The following is a 21,901-nucleotide window of genomic DNA, read 5'->3' as shown; positions in this document are numbered from 1 at the left end:
ACAATGTGCTGTCTTTGTTTTTTTAAAATTTTTAACTGAAATACAATGTGGTGTCTAAATACACATATGCTTTTCTCTATAATTCATTGAATTACATGTACTCAAAACTCCACATCTTTCCAAATTAAATAACAATTACATGTTCAATCTTCATCCTCATCATGTACCACATGTTACACACATACATATATTTGATCAAAGAAAATCCAATAACATTTCAAGTCATATAAACAATAGAGCATAGCATTAAGGCTCATACCACAAGATTAAATAACAATCTCAATATTCACATAACATACTCATTTCTATCAATCATAAATCATTTAATAATTGTAAAAACAGTAAATAAACATGCATGCAAACATGTGGGAAGCCATGGTTCGAACCCCTTGTGCCCAGGCCACAAATTCGAACCTTTTAAGGACTTAATTTTGTCCCAATGAATAGTGCAAGAGTGATTTATAATCTCAAGAGTATCTAATCCAATTCGGAAGCTCTTACACTTTTAAAACCACTTCTTAGAGTTCATTAAATCGATTTGAGACAGTTTGCAAGAATAATAGAGCAAATCAGATCAATGTAGCGCAAGATAGAGCAAAGCTACATGTAGTGGTCCACCGGTCCACCAAAACAATTTTTTATGCAAAAGTTCCAACTCTAAATTAGCAATCACAGTTCTAAAATGAACCATATCTCCGAAATTTCTTAAACAAGACTTAGACATGCTATGGAAAAATCGCGAGCAAGAAAGTAGTGCAAACTACTCAATCTCAAAGGTATATCAAGCCTAACAGGCTTAGGATCATATGAGGGACCACTCTATGAAAGAGTAAAATGGTAAGGATATGAAATCAAACATCATAAGAGCAAAATACTACTGTAAACATGAAATTCCAGGAACTTTTGATGAAGAACTAACTTAACTATAATGGAGGAAAACTTAGTTTCAAGATACCTTGATAAGCATGCTCTTATGGAGAGGACCACCATGAAACTTCAAAGGCCATCCATGGAGGATGGAAACCATCAAAGGGAAAGGGGAGGTGCGTGGAGGCCCTAAGGTTTGCTCTCTATCTTTCTCTCTCTATTCAATCAAGCAAATTTGAAATTCTCAAGTGGGTAGGGTTTGGGACTTAAGAAGTATACATACATAGTGTTAGTGTGTAAGATGGGATATCATCAACACCCTTGATACACCTATCCAAAGGCACATGAGAGACCAATATACCCTAGCCACATATCTCCATCCAACCAATAGGATGAAAGAATGGGATTTAACACCCTTATCACCCACATTAAACCCTAAGTAAGGCCACTTTACCCTTTTGTCTTTAGGTCCATATCTTTATTCTAAGTGAACCCAACTTGCCATTATAAAAAAGCCCTTAGTTTTAAACAATCAAGTAGTGTATGGATCTAGTAAGGGCAATGGCTAAAATAGTAAAAGGTAAACTCACACATGTGAAAAAACAATACTTTACGAGAACCAATCATCTTATAGATCTAATATTTCAAACCAACCACAACGAGCTTAATGTCCCCTTCACACAAGTGTGAAGATATTTTGAAATTCAAATTCAAACTTCGATTTTACTTTGGATTAATATTTAAATTAAATTAAAATAAATTTCACACATGCCAATAAAGGTACTTGAGTAAATCAATTAAACATGGGACAAAAATGTACCTTAAGTTATAACATAATAGAGCAAATCAAATAACAATATCTAACAACATAACAAAATAATATATGTCATCCACGTCCCCCACCTTAGGATTAGCGCCCAACTGGGCGGTTGATAGTATGGGGCGGCCAGGAGTGCCACATGGCCACCCTATGGCCACTCTGGTGTGCCAAATGGCAATCCTTAAATAGAATTAGGTCTAAACAAATATTAAAAGTACATTTTTGTCAATCAAAAAATTTTGAAAAATTCTCCAAACTTCACAATAAATATTTAAAATATTTATGAACATTTATTCATCATTTCTCATCATAATTAATTAGACAAAGGGTAAGTGAGATCTCATTATTGGGTATATGGCCTTTCAAGGCCTAAATACCAATAGTCTCTCATTCAGTAGGAGTGATTGAGAGATAGAATCTGGGTGCTTTATGAAACGAGACTCAAATTCTTATACCCCGAGTACTTGAGGTTATGAGAGTTTTACATTTGAGAAAACAATTTCTCAAGGAGGTGTGAGGCTCACCCCCTAGTTAGGATCATGTTTATATTAGCCTCATGATTGTTGTGATTAGCCAGGGCTTAGAGTATCCAATCGAGTACAATAGAAATCGAGTATTTTTATGAGTAACAGCCATGTATGAGATGGTTATGACTAATGGGATATAAGTCTGTATCCTGACACGGGACCATTCTATGCCATATGCATTAACGTTCGCATAGGAAACCACTCTTCCAAATACATAATCCGAGTTTGGAAGAGCCAGTGTACATGTGCTTTGAGAGGAACCCTGTACTTTTGTTAGAATATGTCCCACAGGGGTGCATCTGTAATCCATTGAGAGGCGGATGACGGGAAGCTCTGGCTCAATGACTTTGATGTGACAAATTACGAGACCTATTATAGAATATGGAGCATAAGTCCATTAGGTCAGCTTGAGACACCGGCAGAATATCATTCGAGACTAGCCCAATGGACTACTCCAATACCTAGAGTCAAGGCCATGAGAAATTACTTACCCTTTGTCCAATTTAATTATGATGAATAAATGTTCATAAATATTTTAAATATTTATTGTGAATTTTGGAGATTTTTTTTTGGAATTTTTTTATTTACAAAAATGTACTTTTAATATTTGTTTAGACCTAATTTCATTTGAAGACTGCCACATGGTATACCCGAGTGGCCATAGGGTGGCCACATGGCACACTTGGCCCTACCACAAGATCAACGCCTAGCTGAGCGCTAATCCCAAGACGAGGGACATAGATAGCATATATTATTTTGTTATACAGTTATATATTGTTATTTGACTTGTTTTATTATGTTATAACTTAAAGTATATTTTTGTCACATATTTAATTAATTCACACAAGTGCCTTTGTTGGCATGTATGAGATTTATTTTAATTTAACTTAAATATTGAATCCATGAAAATTCAAATTTTGAATTTGAATTTCAAAAATATGTTCACATGTGGGAAGGGGACATTGAGCTCATTGTGGTTGGTTTGAACTATTAGATCTATAAGGTGATTGGCTTTCATAAACTGGCAAGCACATCGGGCGATAGAATTCGCGGCGTTTGGTTCTCAGGCTCGAGTCCTACAAACGTCAGGGTAAGGGGATCTCCTCCCCACTGAGCTATAGAAAAAAAAGAAAAAAAAAATTGTACTTTTCCACGTGTGAGTTTTACATGTGGTGTCATTGCACTTGATGGATCTCTACACTATTTGATTATTTAAAACTAATGGCTTTTATGTAAAGGCAAGTTGGATTCACTTGGAATAAAAATATGAACCTAAGGACAAAAGGATAAAGTGGCCTTACTTAGGGTTTAATGTGGGTGATAAGGGTGTTAAATCCCATCCTTTTATCCTAGTGGTTGGATGGGGATGGGTAGCTAGGGTGTATTGGCCTCTCATGTGCCTTTTGGATAGGTGCATCAAGGGTGTTGATGATATCCATTCTTACACACTATGTATATATACTTCTTTAAGTTCCAAACCCTACCCACTTGGAAAAATCAATTTTCCTTGAAGTGAATAGAAAGAGAAAGAAAGAGATCGAACCTTGTGTCCTCCACGTATCACCCCTTTGCTCGTGAGAGTTCCCATCTTTCATTGATGATCTTTGAAGCTTGATGGTGGTCCTTCACTCCATAAGATCAAGCTTATCTCATATTATAATTAAGGTATTATCTGACTAAGTTATTCTTCATCAAAAATCATTTTATCCTACATCAAAGATTCGTGCAAATTTCATTTACAGTTGTCCTTTAGCTTCCTTAGATCTTTATTTTGATATTATCTTCATGACATTCCCACATAGTGTGATCCCTCACTTGCTTATGTGTATTATGCATTGATAATGGCTTCCCGTACGAAATGAAAATGCATATGCCATGGAACGGTCTCGTGTTTTAATACGAACTTATATCCTATAAGTCTTGACCATTCCATACAAGGTGATTACTCAATAAACATTCTATATTCTCTTTTGGTTTCTCCAAGCCCAGGCTTATCACAATCAAACATGAGGCATTCTAATCAACACAGCCCTGACTCGGAGGTGACCCTCACACCTCCCCGAGAGATCACTTTCTCAAAACGTATACCCTCAATACCTCATAATACTCGGGGTAAGAGAATCTGGGCCCCATTTTGCAAGGCCTCCAGATCTCTATCTCTCAATCACTCCCACTGGATGAGAGACTACTCGAATTTAGGCCTTGAAAGGCCATATTTCCAACACATGCACAAAGTGGTGCTACTTAGACACTGGGTATCAACACACTTCTAATCGAAGTGATTTGTTACTACACTTATACTTGAGGGAAGTGTACGAGCCTTGGTTCACCGGCGGGCAACAGTGGACTAGGCAGCACCCAGGTGCACTGGTGTAGGTGCCTGTGCTCCACAGCATGGCAGCAGAGAGTAGACTATGGGCTGGATGGGCACATGTGAGCAGTCAGGCGCCAAGGTTGAATTTCTAAACAAGTTAAGATGGGATATGGGGTCCGAATGACCAGGTCATGGGCGCAAAATGGGACGACGGTTAAAGCACATGGCGAAGTGTTGGTGCAAGGATAAGCCGGACTCCAACATGGCTGAGGCTGGTAGCCTCAAGGTGTAACTGCTTAGGACGTGGGCAACCTCGCTGCCTGCCAGCTGCCCACGACTAGGCCCAAGGATATGCATGGCCACCAAGTGTACTTGAATTCAAATAGTGTTAAGTGTTGTAAACGGGGTTATAAGCCCTTAACCTAAACTCTTGAGGGTGTATCTGTGGCAGTATACACAAGCAATCGTAGAGCTTAATAAAACGGGTTGAGGCCCTTAAACCATTTTGAGTGTGTGCTTGGTGTGAGTGAGTGCATAAAAGTCCCTAGGTAGATGCACAAGAGTAAGGTTGAACTTGACCCTTAGCATCCAAGCTAAGAGCAAAGGCCGAACGGTGTTAGCTGAAGTCCTAACCCCATGACAATTGGGGTCAGAGCCCAGGCTCACAGATAGCTCCAAGCAATGGCTCCAAAAATCGGTGATCATCTTAGCCTAGTCGAGGAGCGACTAGCCGACTTCGATGCTCAATTGGCTACCTCAGAGGAGACAGCCCAGGCCCTTAGCATCAGACTCGATCTGTTGATGGCAGCACAAGAAGAGCACGCTGGCAACTGGGGAACTTGGTTGGGGGATCTAGAGGCTGAGGTTGTGTCCTTGAAAGATGTTTTCAAAGACAATCTCAAGACCCTAAACGAGGAGCTTAGCCTAGTCAAAAGGACTTTAAGCAATTCTTCAGGGGCACTTGACACGACCCGAGTAAAAGTGTCGGAGCTTAAGCCTTTTGGTAGGGCCAGTTACAAAGGGGTTAGAAAACTTCCTCTGGGATACAGTGCAATACTTGCAGTAGTTCTCTGTTGCCCAGGCTCGTAAGGAGGACCGAGTGATGGTGACCTCGATATACCTCACCGGAAACGCCAAACTCTAGTGGAAGACCCCCATGACTGATGGGTCAAGGCCTCCCATTGTTGGGTGGGATGACCTCAAGCGCGAACTCAAAGAGAAGTTCCTGCTAGAGAATGTTGTCTGGACGGCTAGCAAGGCCCTCTGAAAACTCAAGCACACTGCCACAGTACGAGAGTACGTCAAGCAATTTTCAAGTCGCATGTTTGACATCAAGAACATGTCCGAGGAGGACAAACTCTTCAACTTCATGGCGAGCTGCAGCCATGGGCCCAGACCGAGTTGAGGAGATAGGTGGTCAAGGATTTGTGTCACGCCCCAAGAATTTACAATACTGATATTCCCAAGATGTGACAGTCAAAACATACATACATCTCGTTTTAGGACAAATTTACAGTGGCGAATTCTTACAAAGTAACAAAAGAAAGTTTAAGCACAACTACAATATCTTCCAGAGTTGATCCTGACGAGCACTCAAAATGAAACAGCAATTAACTTGAAAAAAAATGTTTACCAAAATTTGATGAGTTTGGCTACTCAGTAAGTGATCATCATAATCCTAAAAATAATCATGGTTGAAAGATATCAATATTTTTAAAAAGGAGATCTATTAACAGAAATGCATCAACAGTTTCACTTTCAAAAATGCATAATTAAGTATAATTCGAATAATTGAAATGCGTATAACATTTTAACGGCAGTGCATAATTCAAAAGATTTCACCAAATACCCTACTGGCGTCCCAAGTAGGTCAACTATATACCCCATCAGCGTCCTGATGGATCCATTTAATCCCTATCGGCATCTCAGATAGGTCCACTTAATCCCTGCAAGTCCACTTATACCTCACCGGCGTACCGGATGATTCCACTTAATCCCTACCGACGTACCGGATAGGTCCACTTATACCTCACCGGCGAACCGGATGAGTCCACTTGCATACTTAAAGTATTTCTAAATCTCTTTAAACATTCGAAAGCAGCAATATCATGTACTCAACATATCACTGCAATTATTAATATGAATTTCACTGAAACCATTAATAACGGTCACTTTCAATAACATTTCAAAAATACCCAGTAAAATATTTTGGGCTCAAATTCAGAAAGGTAGCAGTTCGTAAAGACATTCTAGCATAATTGCCAATCTAGTATGTATAGAAAAACTCTTATAAAAATCCAAGAATACGGAATTATCACAATTTATGGGATGTCAATTCGCAAATAAACATTTCACAAACAATGCTATTATCGAATGCAAAAATATAAGTTTTCAAATAATAAGGCAGTCATTTGCACATGAATTTTACAATGTCTAAATATTCAAAAATAGTAGAAAGAAATCTCACAATTTTACTAAAAGAAAAAATATCACATTTATTTCTAATAATTTTACAGTATCTAAAATTATCTAACAATAGATAAGAAAAATAAATTTATTTCTAAGAATTTACAGCATTTAAAATTTCTAACATAGATAAAATATCACAATTATATTAAAAAGATTATTTTTCAAAATAATGAGGTCACTTGCGCATAACATTTATCGCGCCTAAAATTCATGATAATAAGCAGAAATAATTATTTCATTTCATTTTCACAAAGAACGGATTATTTTTCAAGATAATGAAGTCACTTACCTATAATATTTGAGTGTTTGAGTGGGACTTCCGGTAAAATTTGGCTAGAGAGAGAAAGAGCTCACTCCGTTTCGACTAAAGAGAGAAAGATCTCAGTGTGTTGGGAGAGCTTATACAAAAGTTTTCTAGGGTGGGAGTCCTCACCTCTCCTATTTAAATTCTTAAGACACATTATTATATTATTTATTAAGCTCCACCTCATACATGAGGTGTGACAATAATATTATACGTGAAACGTTTGAGGCCCACGTCAATTAAGGACGTGGTATATGAAAGGAAAAAGTTAACAAAAGTGGTGATGGTCCCTAAGGACCATAATACTTATATGAACTATCACACTATAAAGATTTTTTTTTTTTTTTTTTTTGCTTTTTAAAGTTTAGGATTGTTACAATTTGCCTGCAGCTGTTACTTCTGTTGAATCCCTTGTGTACGTCAAGCTCAATGCTTCGTCAAAGAATTCACGACAAGCTACGGGCAGAGCAAAGGCGAAAAGGGGCAATAGCGACACTAAACGCCAAGGTGTCGGACAAGTAGGTGGGCGACCCAATGGGGAGACTTCTAGCAAAGTTGGTGCCAAGAAGGATTTCTCCATGTGCTCTATTTGCAAAGGCCCAAACCGAGCCATAAACTGCCCCAAGAAGAAGTCCCTCAACACGGTGCAGAACATGGAGGAAGATGAGGAGGAGGTTGTGAGGTCGACTCCTCTTCAACACCATACTATCCAAAAGGTAGCACAGGAGTCCTTAGCCAGCGATGGCCTGATGTAGATCAAGGTCACCCTAAATGGCAAAGAGATGAAGGCCATGGTGGACACGAGAGCCACCCTCAATTTCGTGGCTGCCAACGAGACAGTCCAGCTGGGCCTCAAGTTGGCCGTGGATGGCAACAAGTTGAAGACGGAGCATGCTGCACCACAGTCGTTTGAGGGGGCAGCCCGGGATGTCCCACTAAAGATGGGAGCATGGAGAGGTAAAGTTACCCTTGTTGCAGTGCCCTACGATGATTTTGAGGTCATCCATGGATTGGAGTTTCCGGCGAACGCAAAAGCTGTAGTGGTGCCACACCTTGGTGTGGTCACCATCTGTGATGAGACTTGCCTTGTATGGTGCTTGTTGAGCGCAAGGGCAAGGGGAAGGAACTGTCTGCCCTGCAAGTCAATGTAGGGCTCCAGCAGGGCCAAGCCACCTATCTAACTACCCTTGTGCTCAACAAGAACAAGAGTGACATCTATGTGCCCCTTGTCGTTGAAAACGTTTTGGGGGAGTTTGCAAACGTTATGTCCCCAGAACTCCCAAGGTCCCAACCTCTTAAACAAGGTTGTGGACAACAAGATGGAACACGAGGCAGGAGCTTGATGATAGTGAAGACAAAGACTAGAGCAAATTTTTAAACCGAAAAACAAAGCAAAATGCACACCTTCAACAAGCCATTTGCTTAAAACCAAGCTAAGCGAATGAGTTACAATCCTTTAAATAACAATTACAACCATTTCTAGCTTTGTAAAACCTCTGTAAATAAACTCAAATAACAACCCCTAATGGGGCAATCACATATAAAGCAAAACTAGCTTATGAATTACACTTTCATAACACAAATTACATAAACTATGTCCCAAAGCTTAAATACAACATACAACTAATCTAAACAAAATTCTAAGGAATAAACTCAACTAAACAGGGAATTAGAATGCCAAATTAAAATCGGGAAGCCATGTTTCAAACCTGGGGCCACACAATCGGGCCTTATAAGGACTTAATTTTGTCCCTTCGAATTGTACAAAAATGGTTCAATCTCACAAGAGTGTCTAAGCCAAATAGGAAGCAATTGTACACCTTAAAATCACTTCTTAATATCTCAACACACTAGCATTATCATCCAAAATAGAATGCAAAAGATTGAATTGAATCGGATAAAGAACAAGAGAGTTATGACCAAACTACACACGATGGTCCCTCGGACCACCAAAACAGTCTTGTATGAAAAGGTTATGAACCCCCATGGGTAAAAACATGATGAAAAACTTCTGAAAATTCAATTCCACACTGAGACTAAAGTAGTTGACCGATTTGAAGCAAAGTAATCAATGGATACTATGCATGATCATGGATTCTTATGCATTTAAGCTATAACTCATGAAAGACCACACTATGAATAAGCATGATGAAAAAGATGACCAAATGGGAATTCTAAGATCAATGAAACTTTTGCAAATTCAAAACTCCAGCAACTATAGATGCCAAGAATATGAACTAATGAGAAAAAAATTCAATGGAGTTTACCTTGATAAATGTACACTATGAACTTAAGCATAAGAAAGGAGGACCACCATCAAGATCACCATCAATAGAACTCTAAAAGCCTTTTGAAAAAAAAAATATGGGGTCTCTCTCTCTTCAATTTTCTCTCACAAAGCTCTAAAAAAAGGGGGGGGGCACAAATTTTCCAAAATGGTTCAATAGTTGAGATAGTTTGGGTTTGAGATCTCATGATGTACTTTTATAATATGAGTGTAACCTTGGACTCAATCAAAACCCTTGATGCACTAATCCAAAGGCACATCAGCGGCTAATGTCCCTAGCCACCCATCCTCATCCAACAAATAGGATAAAAGAATGGGATTTCATACCATTATCACTCACCCTAACCCTAAATTATGTCGCTTTACCATTTTGTCTTTGACCCATGTTTTTATTCCAATTGCATCCAATATGCCCTTACAAAAACACCCTTAGTTTTTTTTAATAAGGTATCAGAGTAGATAACCACCAAGGGTAAAAGGCAAAGAAGTAATTGGCAAAGCTCACACATGTGAAGATATTCTACTTTATCAAAGCCAATCACCTTGTAGATCTAAAATTTCAAACCAATCAATTTAAAGATAATGCCTCCTTTACATATGTGTGTGAAGATATTTTTCAACTCAAATTTGAAAATCCATTTTCTCTTTAATATCAAATAAATTAATTAATTAAACTCCACACATGCCATGCATGGCCCATGTGTGAATTAATTAAGACATGTGATAAAAAGGGGTCTTAAGTTATACACTATATAACAAAATATAACAATATATAAAGAGATACCAAAACACAATAAAACAAGCAACCAAATGCCAATCTGGTCCCCCCACCTAGGGATCAGCGTCAAGCTAGGCGATGATCCTAAAGTGAGGCGTGGGGTGCCACGTGACAGCCCTATGGCCACTTGGACGCCACATGGCACTACAAGGTCAGGACTAAAGTGGAATTTGAATCACAATTTGAAAAACCTCATTTTTTTTAGCAAATAAAATTCCGATAAATTCTCTAAAATTCACAATAAATATTTGAAGTATTTTCGACCAATTATTAGGTTTTTCTCATCATTATAAAATCGGACAAAAGGTATAGTGAGATCTCAGGCTAATAACTGTAGGTATCGGATACTCCATTGGGCTAGTCCAAAATGATGTTCCGCCGAGTCTCAGATCGACCCAATAGGCCTATGTTCCACAGTCTAAAGCAGAGACACATAATTGGCTAAATCAAAGCCGTTGAGCTAGAACTTACGATCATCAGGCTCTCAATGTACCCCTATGAGACATGATCTAACTCAATTACAGGGGTCCCCTCAAAGCACATGTGCACTGGCTCTTCCAAACTCTGATAATGCAATTAAAAGAGTGGCTTTCCGTACGAAATGAAAATGCACATGCCATGTAATGATCTCATGTCAGGATACGGACTTATGTCCCATAAGTCTTGACCATTCTATACAGGGCAAATACTCAATAAGAACTCGGGTTTTATTTTTCTCGTTTGGATTCTTCAAGCCCAAGTCAATCGCAGCTAAACATGAGACTAACTTATAAAATCCTGACTAGGAGGTGACCCTGGCCAATCGCAGCTAAACGCCCTGGCCAATCGCAACCCTGGCCAATCACGCTTCAAGCCCTGGCTAATCGCAGCCTTGGCCAATCGCAGCTAAACGTGAACTCTTGATACCACATGCGTACCCGGGATAAAAGAATCTGGGCTCCATTTCGCAAGGCGTCAAGATTTCAATCGCTCCCTCTAAATGAGAGACTACTAGAATTTAAGCCTTGATAGGTCATATTTTCAACACTTGAAACCCAACCCGTGCCCCTTATCGCACGGCCCCAACATAACTAGTTAAGCTCTATAAGCAGTTGAACGAACTGTTGGATGCTGGCATGATCCAGCCATCCAAGTCCCCCTATGATGCCCCAGTCCTCTTCCAAAAGAAGCAGGAACGGCTAGCTGAGAATGTGCGTGGAAGACCGCACCTTGAACAAGCTTACAATCAAAGATAAGAACCCACTGCCCCTGATTGATGACTTGTTCGACCGACTAGCCAAGGCCAGGGTCTTTAGTAAATGTGATCTACGAACAGGCTACTAGCAAGTCCGCATAATAGAAGGCAACGAAGGAAAATCGACTTATGTAACCCATTACGGGTCCTATGAATTCCTTGTAATGGCGTTTGGGTTAACTAAATCCCCGACAACTTTTTGTCGTTTAATGAACATCGCACTTGGTGGCTACATTGATGACTTTCTAGTAGTGTATTTAAATGACATTATAGTGTACAGACAGACCTTCTATGATCATGTGAGGCATCTAAGACCAGTGTTGAAACAGCTGAGAGCCAACCATCTCTTTGTAAAGTTTGAAAAATGTGTACTTGCCCAAGAGGAAATCATGTATCTCGGGAACAAAATGGGAAGGAGGAAAATACAGATGGATGACCAAGAGGTGCATGCCATCCTAGATTAGTCGTAGCCTAAGGATCTTCATGAGCAACACTCTTTCTTGGGCTCGTCAACTATTATCGGCGCTTCATTGCAGGGTACTCAAAGAAGGTCGTATCCCTGACTAACCTTCTTAGGTCAAGTGGGAATGGACTGGGGACTGTGAGCAATCCTTCCAAAAGATCAAGAGGGTCATCACAAATCAGTGTTGCGGCTTTCTGACTTCAGAAAGCCCTTCAAAGTGCAATTTGATGCCTCGAGTTATGCAATAGGTGGGGTGTTGATGCAAGAGGACCACCTTGTGGCCTACGAAAGCCGAAAGCTAAACGAGATTGAGCAGAAGTACTCAGTCCACGAGAAGGAAATGACCGCAGTAGTGCATTGCTTCAGAGTGTGGAGGCACTACTTGCTGGGAAGTAGGTTTGTGGTGCGCACAGACAATGTGGCCACAAGCTACTTCACGACCCAGAAGAAGCTGACCCCAAAGCAAGCTCAATAGCAGGAGTTTTTTGGCTGAGTTTGACTTCACCTTGGAGTACAAACCAGGCAAAGCCAATATGGTGGCTGATGCGCTCATTCACAACACCGAGCCCTTAGTGGTGGTTGCCACCAGCACCCGAGTAGAGGGGGACCTCCTAGATCGCATTTGCGAGATCAACAAGTCGATGACCCAAAAGTTGGTGTAGCTAGTCCAGGAGAGGGACGCACCCGACGGTTCTAGTAAGAGGGTGGTGCTCTATATGCTAAAGGCAAACGCGTTTATGTGCCTTGCACATAAGATGACCTAAGGAAGGAGTTGTTGAGGGAGTACCACGATGCCCCAGTAGCTGGCCACCCGGGGCAAGAGCAGACCTTGGTCGTGTTGTCCTGCGGCTTCTATTGGCCGAACATAGACCAAGAGGTCGAACACTATGAGAAGACCTACCTAATGGGCTAGCAAGACAAGACTGACCGGCAGAGGCCAGCCGGCATACTTGAGCCCCTCCCCATCCCTAAAGGCTTATGGACAAGCAGTTCATGAACGTCATAAGCAGCCTTCCCAAAGTGAATGGGAAGAGCCAGAACATGGTCGTGGTGGACCAGCTTTCGAAGTATGCCACCTTCATCGCTTCCCCCGACCAATGTATGCCGAGACTGCAGCACAACTCTTCTTCATCCATGTGGTGAAGCTATGGGGTGTTCCGAAGGACATCGTGAGCAACCGAGATGCTCGCTTCACGAGAAGGTTCTGGCATGAGTGGTTTGACTTCATGGGGACTCGGTTAAACTTCTCCATTAGCAATCACCCTCAGACTGATGGCCAGACCGAGAGGATGAATGTCATATTGGAGTACTTGAGACACTATGTGACTGCTAACAAGCACAATTGGGTCAGCTTACTCGACCTGGCCTCGTTTTGCCACAACCTACATCGGAGATCTTCCGCCGAAAAAAGCGCCTTGGAGCTAGCCACGGGCTGGCAGCCCCTGGCGTCCCCATGATGTGGCCTTACAACATGACTAGTCCAAGTGCCCAGCAACACTGCGACTGGCTAAGGCTAGAACAGCACTGCTATTGAGCTGTCAAGCGCATGAAGAAGTATGCGGATGCAGAACAATGGCCCTTAAGAGTTCCAAGTTGGGGACTGAGTGATGTTGAAACTCACTCCCACGATCTGGAAGAAGATCAATGCCAAGGGGGCACACCACGGCTTGATCTAGCAATATGTTGACCCTTTCGAAGTTACCCGAAGGATAGGGAAGTTGGCCTATCAATTGGCACTTCCCAACCGGATTATCGTTAATCCAATCTTCCCTATGGGCTTCTTAAAGCCATACCACAAGGATGAAGACCCAAACAAGGTCCAAGCCTTACGAGCCCCACCAAACATAAGAGCCCAGTTTGAACATATGGTAGAGGCCATTTTGGCTTGATGAGTACTGGGACAAAGTAAAAAGAACCGGAGGATTGAATTCCTTGTCCAATAGATGGGCTTGCTTGAAGAGGAAACTAGCTGGGAGAAGGATGCTATGCTCTGGGAGTACGAGAATCTGATCCAAGAGTTCTTAGCAAACTGTGGGCGTGGCCACCACGTGTACTTAAATTCAAACAGTGTAATTGTCGTAATTGAGGCTATTTAAGCCCCTGGCCCAGACCCTTGAGGGGCTATTTGTTGTTTAGTTTATACTTTTATAAGTTTGTTGAAGATAGAGACTTTGAGTCCATGTTATTATGGTATATGGACAGTTCGAGACTATTACTAATACATAGCCTATTAGACTTTTAAAAATTTTAAAATTTTGAACAAGGTTATTCTCAAAAAGGAAATAAAAAAGTGAAGAAAAAAGAAAAAAATAAGAGGTTTTTATCCTTTGCTTGTTTAGCTCTTCAATCCCTCAACCCACCTGTCTTCTTCTCTCTCCTCTCCCCCTCTCAATCCTAATCCTACCCCTTACTTCTCTATACGGCTTTCAAACTCTCTGCCCAAAATTTTAGCTGTCTCTCCTCATCTCTCTAAATCACCTTTGCTTCATCTCGCTCTCACAAGGGAAAAAAAAAACTTTAATGCTACTTAGTTAAGTTCTTTTTCCTCACCTCTTAGAATGTTTCTCTTTTTCTATCTTGTCCTTGTATCTCTCTCCACGTCTCTGGCTTGTGGCTGCCCCTCCTTCTCGGTATCTCAATTCTCTTCTGCTATCCTATCCTCTTCTTTTGCTCTATCCTGCCCTCATCGTCTCCCTCTTGAGCTTTTTCTTCTCTCTCTGTTGTTTTTTACTATTGCGGAGATCTTGGAGGCCAACGGATGCTCTTTTCTTTTGACAAATACCATTGAAAGGTTCCCTTGGCAGTTGCCTGCCAAAGCCAGATGTACTCGAAGTTCGCATAAAAAACTGCCTCAAGCCGAGTACTTTCAAGCAACATGATGCTCATTTGTGAAACCTTCGCAACCTCGCAGCTCACATCAAATAATCCAATGGGAATTGCTTGCTCCCCACTCTAAAAGCTGCCCCTCGCCATGGACCAAACCGCATCTCAGAACTCTCACCCATCACGTCAGAATCCTAAGTCTAGAGATGTGTCTCAGCTTTATCACCTACAGCAGCAACCCAGATTACTTTCCTCACCTAACTCTAGCAGCAACACTCACGACTCCGGTTTTGTAGCAGTTGCACCTCTTGTCCATAACTTTGAGGACATACCAAAAGTTTAAACCAAAGCATAGCAGTCCGTTTACTTTTATTGTACCTCCCCTCCCCCCTCTCACCCCCCCTCCCCCCCCCCCCACCCGCTTTCTATACTCCCATCTTTTTCTTCCACCTCCCCTCTCTACAGTTCTAAGCGTACTCTGAGCACCCAACTTGTGAGATGCCGTCTCATTTCTACTCGTTTTGTAAGTTTATTCCTTTAATACAAAGTTAACCTTTCCTCAAAAAAATAAAAACATGCAATAAATGGTTTGAATTTGGAATTGACACAAATATATGTAAATATGTGTGTTTGGACTGCACATATATGTATATATCTACAGAATTTGTACTGCAGGGTGCCTGAGGTTCTGGGTGCCCGCCTAGCCGCTAGGCACCAAGCAGGCTGCCTATGGGCCGCCTAGCGTTTTTTGAAATCTTGGTTTCAACAATCACGTAAACATAGCAAATAGTATGAGCAAATGTAAGTAACATAAAGATAGCCAGCAGTTGGCCCTAACACATAAAGATGTGGCTTAATGTGAAAATCCAAGGTCTTCTAGCTAGACTTTAGCCTATGATGCACCATATCTCATAGCTTGAAGTGTAAATAGCAGCAGTAAAACTAAATATTCCACACTAATAGATGCATAACCTATCTCAATTTGAAGTGGATAAGTTGTGTACTTTCAAAAACAATATGGGCACTTAATTAGTCCTTTTACAACTCAGTTTCCATTCTCAAGTGCAAAGTGTCGTTGCACTAGACGAAGCTCACATTTAATTATGTCATTTCTAACCATGACTTTACAAGATATTAAAATATGGAAAACAGCATGCAAGGAAAACCACTGTGTGAAGTAAATCATAATTTTATAACAAGGAAAATAGTCCACAATTCCTAATTGTTAAAATGTGTATCGAAAGGTATAATATAACCCAATGGAGTATGGTTTGGTACCAAATGGTCAGTCGTTCCCAGCACTACAGTTAATCTCCACCATCTGTTTGTGGGAACAGACAATGGAGGCCATTTGGAGCATCATATACCATACTCCAATGGATTACGACATAGATTCACAATCTGTATTGCTATTCCAAAGCATATTGTTTGTCATTAGAGCTCAGAATGAAACAACCATGAAAGGTAGAAGTGGAAAGAATCGAAGATGCACAATAAGTATTAGTAACATAAATGACTCAAAACAGAAACTATTAGTCACATATAAACAGAACTTACTTGAAATAACTCAACAGAATATGGAGATGGCATTTCTTTAATGGCAATTCGAGCTTGAGGCGTCATAGAATTTCGGTAAACAATTATCGCATCATGTACTTTTTCGTTGAGGATCTGTTTTATATATTCACGCATATGTGCAAGTTTCGCTGCATCAACTGCACAAAATAGCACCATTATCTGCAAATTATGCGAAAAATATTATGGCATCAGAAACATTCATAAGAAATATATGGCAAGTTCAAAATTAAAACCAAAATCTGGTACACCATGAATGCTATAATGCTCTAGGTATTCTACAAAACAGGATGCACAGAATAAACTTATCGATAGTTCTCTATTTCATTACACAAGCATAATGAAATGCATTCCAAGACGGCAAGACCCAAAATTTCCCAAACAAAATGAACTCCTTTATAGAATTCCATGTCCACTCTCTCCAAAAGTTGTCAATATTGAGGACCCCAAAATCCATAAAAACATCTGTCGGACCTTTTTTGGCAGCAATATAGCATCTTTCTAGGTGTAAGGCATTTCTCAAACAATAGAGAGTCAACAATCCCCCAACTAGGAAAAAACCCACAAGCTCATGAACAACTCTAGTAGGACCTAAAAGTAATACAGTGGCACAGGCCTTGATATTTTATTCTTGTAAAATGTCAAAGAATGCAATTAACCAAAACAGCAAACACAAAAATCTGCCAAAGTAGCTACAGGAGGAAATCACCGATGACAGAAGCAAGCTTCAAATTTCTTCCATAAAAGAAATCAATATAAAAGCAACCAATTCAAGTCTCATCAAAACTCCTTGAAACCACTATTTAAATGACATTACTATGAAATCCTACCCATCCAAACCTTTTTAATCTCGACTATTTATTCGTATCATAATCTTAATAAGTAATTTACAAGATACTAAAAATTAACACAAAATAAAATTCATAAGAAACTCTAATCTGATACTCCCTAAAACCCATACGCTCCTCCCCCCCCCAAAAAAAAAAAGGCCAAAAACTAGATCCTTATCCTCGACAAATGGAAACCCTCTAAAACCTCAATTTGGCCATCTTGTGCTTGCAACAGTCTCCTATGGTAGGAGAAACTCATCATCAAGTTCTAAAGCTTGGATGAGCTCCAAAGCAAATAAACATTCTTCTTCAACCTTCTTCTTTGCTCGACATATAAGTTTAAATGGTACCAAGAATGCCCCAGCAAATGGGTGATATGTGCAATCCGAGAAATGGAGGTGTCAATATAAAGAAACTAATTCAACCATCTTCACATTCTCTATGGATTTACCATTGATAAATTCATTCTCAAAATCCAACCACTTATAAGGAATAGGATTATCTGCAATACCCAAATAATCACCAGGGTAGATCTCGAACCTCAGAGGTTAGTCTGAATCTATGACTTCCATATTTTTGAGAAAAAAGATAATGAAATAAAAGTTTCATGATAGTCATGAAAACCAACTAGTGCCAAGGCCCCTCGTTGATGAAGCAAATTGACAACAGATCTTTCTTCATAACAATCATTCTTGTACTCTTCATATTGATCCATGGTATAATTTTATGTTGTTTTACCATTTACAGTCATGGATGAGTTGATCTTGTATGAACCTACTGACATTTTGTTGCAATTGGGCAAGTCCATTTCCATCTGGAGAAAGACCTTGAGTCCCCATTGACATCTTCAAATTGTGACTTCAATGCCCTTAAAAACACCGATCTGGTACCCATTGACTGCCATGATATTTTATTCTTGTAAAATATGAAAGCATGAAAATAATCAAAGCAGTAAACACAAAATTTTGCAGAAAGTAGCTAGAGGAAAACAACCATGAAATAAGCATCATAAGTTTCAAAATTTCTTCCATAGAAGAGATTAATACAAAACTACAGAAAAAATCAATACGAAAATAAATAATTCAAGTCTCTCAACTCCCAAACAACACTATTTAAATTACATTGAACCCATCAAAATTTTGCTCATCCATTCCCTTTTATTCTCCACCATCTATTTCTATTATAGTCCAACTAAATCAAAGTAATTTAAATATATTAAATTCAACACAAAACGAAGTTCCTAAGAACTATACTCTCATACATCCTAAAACCCATATATTATCCCAAAATAAAAAAATCCAAAAAACAGATCCTTATATGCAACAAATAGGAACCCTTTAAAACACAATGTATCCATCTCATGCCTGCACCATATAGATAACCCACAAAATAGTTCAACATTCATGGTAGTTTGATAACACATTTGAGGTAATGGTAAAATACAAGAAGGGGGAAAATATCTGTATCTCACAACCACACTACAGAGAGAGTAACAAAAACTCAGAGAGAGAACAACCAGCACAACATAGTGAGAGAAACAAAAACCAAGAGAGATAGAGAACATATCATACAAAGAAAGCCAACAGAACCCCAGAGATAGAACCAACACAAATTGTAGAGAGAGAAACTAGAACACAGGGATAGGACCACCAACATAAAGTACAGAGAAAGAAACAAATCGCTGGGATAAAACACCACCACAAAATACGAGAGAAACAAGAGCTAGAGAGAGAATGACAGAGAAACAAGCAATGGATTTTGGTGACTGAGACATGCAGTCAATGAAGCATACCCTCTGAGAAGGGTCTCTATCCATGGCGGTGGTGATAGTAAGCTGGCTGGTATCAGGCTCCTCGCCATAAAGCTCTCTAAAATGGGGCAAAGTCATTGAGAGATCATTATCTGAGACACTATAACCTCTGTCTCTGAGCATCTCGAACACTGTTTTTCTCGCGCGAAACAATCTATGGCTTTCCACGCTCCCTCTGTCCAAGAGCTTGCACAGGCAGTTCTCTGCAGCCATCTCTCTCTCTCTAAAAATGAAGAGAGAGAATAGAAGGGAAACGATACGAGGGTAAGGCGTTTCCCGCCCTATGGGTCAGAGAAAAGAAGCGAGAGGTTGCACCAAGCTGAACTGAAGCAGCCCGTATATGTATAGTATGCATGACAATGCTGGAGGATATCACCGTAAATTTTCAGGGATGAACGGTGATGGAGGAAGTGGGACTGCTGACAATTCAATAAATTACCATATGCCCCTGCTTTATTGATCACCGTACAGACCACTGAAACGAAGGTGATAAATCACGTGATCATTGTTCCCAGCTTAGCAGCTTGTGGTGTTAAGCCATGGTACAATATTAAGGGACATACAAGCCCTTCAAAGTAAATTAAAAAAAGTTTAAGGTTTAAACAAAGAGAAATTATCTTATAGGACCCACTCCCACCCATATGTGCAGGATTTCGATTACCATTAAATTTGGCACGGATTTATAGAAAAGTCAAGTCTCACACCCATTGATAACTTTTTTAAAGATTCGTGTCATCTTTAATGGTGATCATTTGGGGTCTTGCATACATGGGTAGGAGAGGGTCCTATAGTATCATTACTCTTAAACAAATGGGGTCACAGTGTGACTGTAAAGGCTCGAGTAGCCAGCATAAGAGAGAGTTCGAGTCTTGAGAGCAGCCACTTTATACATAAGCTAAAGGTTAGGACTATTTTCAATCCATTCCTCTCGGGACCCTATTTAGGTGGGACCAACACCAGGTTATGACCTTTTTTTTTTTTTAGGGTTTAAACAAACCAACGAGCTAACTTGGAACTGCCCTAGTCGGCTCAAAGCCAAGAGGTGACCGGTCTGAGTCCCTCCTGAAATTGGACTCGACAGGTCCACAATATTTTCATTCATTGTTCTATTCGATCATTATTAGTTTTTAATTAATCATGACTGATTACGAAATATTTGAATTTTTCCATGATTTATTAACTTTATCTTTGGTGCATTTTCAGTTTTTTTTTACTTTTGTGATCTTTTTATGTGTCATTTTAGTCTCCCTTTCTTATATTTTTCATAAGATTTTTGTGAAATCTAAGTAATTGTTTGATAATTTTTTTACATAAAAAAATTCCCAGTGGTAGAGATGACTTTGAGTCAGCTCATCATCTTTACTGGTATTAGATTTTACATTTCAGCTTATTTTTACTTCTACTACTGGTATCAATTCATCGAATGGATGGTGCTATCATAATGTATTGCATTACTTTCATATAACCGCATAGCACTCAGAGAAGCACAATTCTCTCGTATTTATGTTTCTTCATTAATTTCATCAAAAATGTGTTACACATTCATAAACTTTCTTTTACAAACCCACAAATTTAGATTTTCTTTTTTTTTCCACTTTTTTTTAGCGGCCCGGCACCACTAATGTCACGACCCCGCCCCCTGAACCTTGTCGTCCCATACCGGAGGGCGACAGAGTGCGGGATCACGACCAGAAGTCGCGTACGTCACTTAAGTGGGAGTGACATCAACACGTGTTATAAGTGTAGAATCAAAGCAAGCCATGAGAAAATAATTAAAACTTCATCCACCAAGCATAAGCAACTGAATAAATTTAACCATTGATCTTCATTCAATTCCACAAGTCTATACAATAAAATTTATGGCTTAAAAGCTTGACATTCATTTCAAAAGTACATCAAACTGAGACACACGTGGTAGAGCCACCAGACACATACAAAGACAAAAAAGAAGCCTGAACCGGTCTGAACTCCGAAACGCCTGCTATCATCGGTCACCTGCTCGTCCCACTCGGTCAAGCACTATCACTCTACACAGATGAAATAAGCGGAGTGAGCAATAAGCCAAGTAAGTAGACCACTGCTCTTGCATCCTTGACTATCAGTATACATATGATAACATGCTTAGGATTTAACAAGAATAACATTTGTCTTGCAAAATAACCAGACACATACAAAGACAAAAAAGAAGCCTGAACCGGTCTGAACTCCGAAACGCCTGCTATCATCGGTCACCTGCTCGTCCCACTCGGTCAAGCACTATCACTCTACACAGATGAAATAAGCGGAGTGAGCAATAAGCCAAGTAAGTAGACCACTGCTCTTGCATCCTTGACTATCAGTATACATATGATAACATGCTTAGGATTTAACAAGAATAACATTTGTCTTGCAAAATACGGTCAGGTAAAACTTAGGTAACAGAGCATTACTTATTCTCAAAAATAGCATCACTTTTATGTGTGTCACAAGTCACAGTAAGATGTTCTTACAGAATACATAATTGAGATAAACTGAATAGATTAAATTGCTTCTGAAGTAGAAGCCACAGTGATCAGGCTAAGCCAATCTTGAGCTTGGGACTTCTACCCTCATTCAGGAGGGAGGATAATGATAAGTGGGGGCCCCACTTTGTAATGCCGTCACTCACGTACACAATCCCTAGTGCGCTTTGGGGGTTTTGATAGGCTGCAGCCTTGCAAGACACGACCCTCTCTTCATGCCCTCAGGAGGGAAGGCGTTACACTACCATTGGAGTACCCAATGCGTAGTGCCTATGACAATTGGGCGGCGCGACCCTCCC

General features: G+C 40.0%; 1 protein-coding gene across 2 annotated transcripts in view; it reads right to left on the bottom strand.

Moving 5' to 3' along the window:
• LOC18425754 (DNA-directed RNA polymerases II and IV subunit 5A) overlaps window positions 1-19,427 on the bottom strand; it is a 45,014-nt gene extending 25,587 nt beyond the window's left edge. The window contains exons 1-2 of one of the 2 annotated variants that reach the window (XM_006830290.4): window positions 19,084-19,427; window positions 16,444-16,623 (exon numbers count right to left, since the gene is read on the bottom strand). In XM_006830290.4, the coding sequence (XP_006830353.1) occupies window positions 16,444-16,623; window positions 19,084-19,314 (411 nt within the window). In that variant the 5' untranslated portion in view covers window positions 19,315-19,427. The remainder of the gene's footprint in view (window positions 1-16,443; window positions 16,624-19,083) is intronic. The other variant, XM_088852993.1, reaches the window with a different exon arrangement.
• Between the last annotated feature and the right edge of the window lie 2,474 nt (window positions 19,428-21,901).

This window comes from Amborella trichopoda, chromosome 1 (assembly GCF_054954075.1).
Source record: "Amborella trichopoda isolate Santa Cruz 75 chromosome 1, AtrichopodaSantaCruz75HAP2 v2.0, whole genome shotgun sequence".
Taxonomy (NCBI): Eukaryota; Viridiplantae; Streptophyta; class Magnoliopsida; order Amborellales; family Amborellaceae; genus Amborella; species Amborella trichopoda.
This window is presented reverse-complemented; position numbering and strand designations above follow the sequence as displayed.